Source organism: Mizuhopecten yessoensis, unplaced genomic scaffold (genome assembly GCF_002113885.1).
Source record: "Mizuhopecten yessoensis strain PY_sf001 unplaced genomic scaffold, ASM211388v2 scaffold10157, whole genome shotgun sequence".
Taxonomy (NCBI): Eukaryota; Metazoa; Mollusca; class Bivalvia; order Pectinida; family Pectinidae; genus Mizuhopecten; species Mizuhopecten yessoensis.
The window spans coordinates 4,709-12,240 of NW_018408407.1; the positions used below are offsets into that span (position 1 = coordinate 4,709).

At 37.2% G+C, this 7,532-nt stretch overlaps 1 protein-coding gene across 1 annotated transcript; it reads left to right on the forward strand.

The window, feature by feature from the left end:
- The first annotated feature begins 944 nt into the window (after positions 1-944).
- LOC110459625 lies at positions 945-7,521 on the forward strand. Its single transcript, XM_021511971.1, has 3 exons — positions 945-1,653; positions 3,469-4,966; positions 5,638-7,521. The coding sequence occupies exons 2-3, from the start codon at positions 3,559-3,561 to the stop codon at positions 6,057-6,059; spliced, it is 1,830 nt and encodes a 609-aa protein (XP_021367646.1). The 5' UTR covers positions 945-1,653; positions 3,469-3,558; the 3' UTR covers positions 6,060-7,521.
- The last annotated feature ends 11 nt before the right edge of the window (positions 7,522-7,532 follow it).

Consider the following 7,532-nt stretch of genomic DNA (forward strand, 5'->3'; position numbering starts at 1 on the left):
CCTACCCGAGGGCAATCGCGAAACCTTACGGGCGTTCCCGGCCAATTCGACCCTTGGCTGTGCCAAACCAGGGTCGGGCTGCCCCTTCCCTACTCCAGGGAGTTCCTGAACAGGAAGGGCCACCCCAGAGACAGTACAACCAGACCCCAGAGTGCTGGTGGCACGATCCCTACCATTCTGCTTCCCTCGCTTACCGGTAGAAGCAGACGAATCTCTGTGACGGCAAGTTAAGGGAAGCTTTGGAACAATGAAGTCCTTTCCTGAGATTTAGTCTGTGGACAAAGTTCACAAGGCGAAACCTCACTGTAAGTACGACACTGGGGACAAGCATCATGAGGGTCCCGTTCCACGAAGAAATGGGAACACCCATGAGCTGTCCCCCGTCGCTGTCCCGACCGAGACATACTCTCCAAAGCGAAAGTAAACAAAGGTTACTAGCAGACAAACACGGGAAAAAAATAAAAAATACGATAGTACAAAGAACGCAACGTAGAAAGAATTTCACCCGTAATTTAAATCCGAAAACAGTTAAAATAAATAACGTTTGCCGAAACTAACAACCGTCACTAAAATAAACAGAGGTCGGAACTTTTCACCCAATAATGGCGGACCGCGTGGCACACCACTGGCACACGTGGAGTAAAATAGCCGGCCGAAAAAGGCACAAAAAATAATTTTCAACAATAAATAATTGTACTAATAAGGGCATATGGGTATAAGGCACACAAACTGTGCAATAAATTGAGTTGACACTCTAACCAAATCAACAAATCAATGTTTTGAAATGGACCTTGCTCCGGGCGTCAGCAGGTGCCATAAAAGGAAGAGGAAGGGAGATCACTCCATGGCTCTGTCGTCGAGATATGGGTTACGTCACGGTAGGGAGGTCGGGATATTTGAATATTTTGTGTTTGACCTACAAAGATGCGTGTAGGTATTGTCTATGCATACTAAAGTTACGGTAATTATTACTGAAATGAATTTTTTAATTGATGTTTGATATTAAACGAGTTCTCTCATTTGGATCAATCGAGTGTCTTCGACAAGTTATAACGTGAAAACGGTGGTTTCAGTTCTGTAACTAACGCATGTTTCACAATTATGAATTTCATGGAGATATTGCTGCCCACGCGTCATTTCTTCAAACACGTTTTAGTGGTTTGTTTTTAAATGTTTTACCGTAATATAATATAATAATAGATACGCACTTGACATACACGAATTATTATTACTATTGTATAGGTCCTGTGTTTTAACGATTTCATTATTGCAAGGACCATATTTACATAGGATAAGAGGAGGTATCCCAATTTATTTCAACAGATCGGCCATTCAATTTAAAATTTAACAAAAATAATAATGGGTGTATTTTTTCATGTTAGAGCGACAAAATATGTAATTGTCTCTAATCACCCCGACCAGCTTGATATCTTTGAAAAATAAAACCATGAAAATGAGTAAAACATTCTCAACCAGCAAAGTTCCGTTATTTGAACCACTTTCTTTAATGTGTAAGAAATTATTATCAATAATTCATTTTAGCAACAACATATTATGCGTCGGTTTACATTGTTATCAAATGAAATCTTCAACTGGAACTTTTGATAACTGTACTTTTTCTTATATTTTCCAGCGAAAACGAGAAGGTTGAAGGTAAGACACAATCAGTCTGTTGTATATCTTTATTTCATGACTGCTTAATCAGCAGAAGATACATCGAGGTATACAATGTGTGAGAACATAAACATTTGGTTGGAAAACATAAATAATGATCCAAGTTAATATCATTTGGAATGCATTTCAGGTTCAGCCTATAAGGTACTCATACTCATATGATAGGTCATCACACTCGTGCAAAAATACTGTTGAAGTCCCGGTGACAATTAATCGATTCAATTCATACAAACAAAACGATATCTGAGTTTCTTAGTACCTCCCTTGTACGCTACAGTTTAGTTAATATTACTTTTGAAGGCTCCACACTTTCGCAGCAGAGTTCGTTGAAACTTAAACACAATGATAATGCAAATATGAAGAGATAATTTTATGAAAATCTAAGCATTCAAATAAACTGGGAATATGTTGGGGAAAATACCAAATAATTAAGATTTAGTCAATGTAAATTCTTTCCGTTTGTGCATGTGTGACATTGTTTAAACTATTACAACAATAAAACAGAAAATAAATCCTTGCTAATTAACCCAACAACTTTTGTTTTGAGGTATTATCTACCAGCTTAAAGCAAACATGAAATATATTTTAATACAAAAAGAGTGAAAGATAGAACAAAATATATACGATCACTGTATGATTGCTTTATTATACATATCACAACCAATTTGATCCTGATGAGAGTTGTCTTCCTTGAAAATAATCAGAACTTTTGCAGGAGCATTTTACAATTACAGTGATCTCCCTTTACATATATCAAAAACTGAAAATTAGTATTTAAACATTGTCTCGTCGATAAAACAAATGCCAACATTTAAAACAATTTATTGTTTGTTTTTGGAACCAAATTATTTTCAATCATGTTTACATGGGACACCATACCACAGCCCGCTAGAGCAAGATTTATTTATACATGTAAGACACATGTAAACAGAAACTATGGTATTGTATACCGCTCTCACGCACGGCCACACATGCATTTTTATAGAGATCTTGAACATTTACAAGAAAAGAAAACTATTTTCACAGAGTTAGTGCACTTCACTGGTATGAATGATTTACTCGACAGACCGTAACTTGCTCGGCAGCAAAATCGTAACTTGTGAAATAGTATACGCGCTGTACTTCGGAGGACGGTACACAAAACACATCAGTGTACATTTATACACTGCCCTTTTTTGTCTGTTTTGAAATGAAACATTTCGGATTTATATATTCTGACGGACCCATAAATGTTTTTGCAAAACTTGCAAAGCATTGTCAAGGCTCCCCTGAAAGCAGCATCATAATACTAGGTACCTCTTAAGTTTTGTCCAACAGGTCCAACCATTTGGATCGCGATAAACGAAAGCGTCAGTACCAAATTTATGTCGTCAGAGGCGACTATCGGCCCCTGCAGAATGCTAAGTTTTCTTCTACCTGGGGTCATTGAAGGGACCACAATTGATATGTCCCCCTTGCAATACTTGGAATCTATATTTATCTCCTCTCATTCCTTCTCTTTCTTTCCAGTTTCTCACTGGGTATTCGTCGTCATAGTGCTTTAGCTGTTTCAAGGACGTTAAACACCAAACAATTTGAGTGTATATTGTCATTGGCGATGACAAAGAAAACATATAACATGTTGCAAAAGTGCACTTGTGTTTTAACGTACACTTTAGTGTGTAAGAGGATGACTGCAATCAGTCAATGTCTCCAATCAGCCTTCAATTTGTATCTTTTTATTTTTAACACTTTTAAAAAGAAGTTGAATATGTTCACCATAATCACAAATCCCTTGATATTTCATTTCAACAGGAAAAAGTCACAAAACGTCAAGATGATGATAGTGGATCTACATCGGTTGATCATGGGCAAGTTTCGTCAGGAAACTGGGATTTAAAAGACATGTATGACGCTTGTGAATCGGGAGACAAAGACAAATGTTTAACAATTCATGAAAAATGTCCAGCTTTGTTAACACAGAACAGTGGTCCGTGCCTTCTTCGCATTGCTGAATCTGGCAATATGGATTGCTATATCGCTGTAGAATCGTTGTTGCTTAAGGTAAAAGGAGAAGAGGAGCTTCAACAATACATAGCGAATATTGTAGATGCGGATAAGGAATCCATGCTTCACAAGGCCTGTCGTTCTGGAAATCAAGACATGTATTCATACCTCTGTAATACATATCCATCTCTTGTTGCTTCTAAAGACAGGTCTACTCTCCTTCAGATAACGTGTGAGCTAAACAAGGCTGACATTATGAGTTTACTGCTACCTTCCGTGAAAGATGAGAATGATATTGGTAAGTGCCTTACGCAGTATCCGTTGGATGACCATTGTAAACAAGCAGTTGCTTTGGAGCTAAAGCAGCGATTAGCGGACAAAGTGAAATTACAAGGTTCCTATCGAATTGAGCCAACATTCAACAGTGTAGGAGAAGTGGTATTCCTGGCTTATGGATTAAACGTTGTTCGTGGAAGAGTGGAGCAGTTTGCGGGGATGACAGTATTATATAGAAACCCAAAACAAGTCAACGATGAAGCAATTCGAATAGCAAATAGTGCGGAAAGGTGGTCATTGAACACAAACAACATCAATGGCATGGAATATGCTGAGAAAGCAATTAAGATGCATGGCACGCGTCTGATGCAATCACATTCGAACATCAATGCCTTGGGAGTCTCGCATTTGAGGTCCAGAAAAGGAGGCAAAGACTTGAAGCTAGCAGAAACAACCCTTGTAGTTATATATTGTAGCTCAAAAGGATTTAGGCCAATACAGGAAGATGTATTTCCGCATCAGCTTTTAGTTGATGGTATTGCCGTTTCGATAGATGTACGTGAAGGATTTTTTGAAATCGCACCACGTACCTATTCAGCAATACCGGGCTCAGATTTCCATCCCAAACTAAAGATGGGTTGCGAAATCGACGTTGAAGATGATGGAAAGAGGAGGGGTGGAACAATTGGTCCTTTTGTGAAAATACACAGCATAAAGGATGATGTTCTCGACGGATTTCTGACATGCGCACATGTTGCTTATGGAATTGAGGACGGAGAAGATAGTTATAGCCATGATGAAACCAACACTCCAACTCAACTGCAAGTCAACCAGCCTGCACTGAAAACCTTCCCCATGCCCTCAACAAGCATCCCGTATGATCCAAGGTGCGGTAGGACATATCGCGGCACATTTGGTGTAATAGTGGATGGTGTGACTGTAGATGCCGCAGTAGTTGTCGTCCAGAAGGACAGAATGCCGTCAGGGGGAGAGTTCGCTTTTTTCAGACATAACCAGCTCGGAGAAATAGGTAATAATTTCTAGAATATGTAAACTTTGTTTTCGATGAGTTATACTTGTCTGTTTGCTGATGATAAAAAAAACAAAGTTAAGTGCTTCCTTAATATCAAAGTTTTACTTTATACACAAACGTCCAACATCGCGTGACATATTTTCGTCACGTCGTTGTAAAGGTAAACGATACTAATCGCTCACTCATGCATAGCTTGATAAAGGGACCAGTCGGTCATAAAACGCAGCGGCACGTTCAATACGTACATCGTGTGTGTATTAAGTAAAACACTCATTACATATTTCCATACTAATGAATCATATTGAAGACAAGTGATGCCTTGTTTTATTGAATGCATTATGCATTTGCTTAATGTACTTAAACATACTGAAACACGTTTCTATGTAGAACATTAATTCCTATACAAGAACGGCAGTTATATCTCAGTCTCATTTTGCAAACAGCACGCACAGTATCTCGGATTTTTTTAATATGAACAAGCTTGAATAAAGACGTAATATTTTACTAATGTGAAATAGTCAGAATATAAAAAAAACTTTCCTGAAAAATAATCAGTGGACGATGAATTATGTACAGATAATGTGGAATACTGTATTACACATATAAGAGTATGTTTAACTTGTAATATTGCACTGTTATATATAATAACAACATACTTTCTTTTACAGGTTTCAGAACATTTCCTGTATTTGATTCTGCTGAACAGGCAGAGCCAACAGAGATAATGAATGAAGAGATAATAAAGTTCGGAGCTATAACACACGCAACAAAAGGAGTGTATGTAGCACTTGTTCACGTGAGAGAACCCATTTCATTGGGAATATCCGGACCTACTGGATTGACAGAGAGGCGTTTTGAAATGCAAGGACAGCTTGAGATCAGTAGCTGTAGGGCAAACAGGCGTTTCTTTGATCTAGGTGATTCTGGTTCAGGCGTGTTCGTCAAAAGAGGAGATGACCTTCGGTGTTTGGGACTTGGTATCGGATGTTTGTCAAATGGTTCGGCGGTCGTAACGCCAATTAAACCGATTCTCAAAGCACTCGGTGTTGAGCTAATGAGCTTTACTGAGCCTATGGACGAGAGTCAGTAACGGAGATCATGAAGACTGGAGAGCATTGGAACGGAACAATCACTATATGTAGCAGTGTATCACTAAACTCAATCAAATGCGATACATATATTGATTATTTATGCAGTAATATTTTAATGAGAGAGATTATTTATGTACCATTTGGATGATTCGGTTTGGTTATTCAAGGAAAGCATGCATAAATACTTGTAGTGGGCCATAATGTCTTTTAAAGATATTTAATTTATATTTTTGTATACATAATAGGTATTAAGTTGTTGTCTATGTGTATTTATTATTAAGAAACAACATTTTTAAGTCTGAGACACATAACATCTGTGATTTTGAATTTTCTCTTGTGTTTTTAATTGTCTTTTTTATTGTTTTGGAATAATGTGCTTTGCATATCATAGTGCGTCGTGTATTATTTTTAATAACTGTACATAGGTATAATTAATTCGCAATCCAGTACTCCCTACAAATATCGATGTATAAAACCTGTAGACCTTAAAGAGAGACGGGTATGGTTTTTTTTTTGCACCATGTTATGCTGGAACAAAATTGTTGTATGCTACTTCCTCAATACCAATTTGTGTGCTGGTCTGCTTACCAAACAAGTCATGGACTCTTGTTAGCTTGAATAATTCGATGTGACGCAAACAGTGATGAAATCATAAAAGTAACAAAAATGTTAACAAAGGCCTTAATACAGATGAAAACTGAATTAACAAAATCGTTACATACGTACTAAAACAAGTACAGTTGTTAAATAAATATGTGTACTGCGTTATTGTTTTTAAAGATTTTTATTTTTTCTAGAATGTTTTAGTCAGTAAATGCTGTTTAATTAAAGAGTTTGGAAAACACAATGATCTACATGTAGTGTAACTAATTTGGACTCCTTATATCTAGGTGTTACGCTCTTCTACCTTTCCTGACTCTGGAATACGTCATGACGAAATCAAAAACCTTGTAGATGATACAAATAAAATACTCTGATCTGTTGATGTACATCACAAGAATCGGACGGCACCGTCATGGTAACATTAACCGGCTATGTAGTCGGATGTCGTATCTCTTTAATCTTTAAAGGACAGGTATCAGTCAAGCGAGTGGTATTTTTTTCAAGTGACACCAATCAAATAGCTTATTCTTGCTTTTGATTCGTCATGATATATTCAAGAGAACGTAAGTGGGTGTGACCTCTGGAATTTCACGGATTCACAAAATAAGGTCTACAAAGACGCCTCTGTAGATGCATGGTTTAAATGTCGATGATGAAAGCTAGGTACAGTATACAAATTTGTAAAACACTTTAACATTGCATGTTACAAGAAACGGAACGCACACGAACATTTGAAAATGTATAATCAAAATCATTGAAATGTATATCAAAATGTATAGGTAAAATCATTTGAATTAATTGTTTGATATGATACAGGCGTGTTAGTTTAAGTAACACATAGATGAAAGTACTTTATCCTCTCTGACAAT

Coding starts and splice junctions, on each gene's coding strand:
- LOC110459625 (XM_021511971.1), top strand. CDS start 3,559: ATGTATGACGCTTGTGAATCGGGAGACAAAGACAAATGTTTAACAATT. Junction 4,967..5,637: donor TAACCAGCTCGGAGAAATAG/GTAATAATTTCT, acceptor TTTCTTTTACAG/GTTTCAGAACATTTCCTGTA.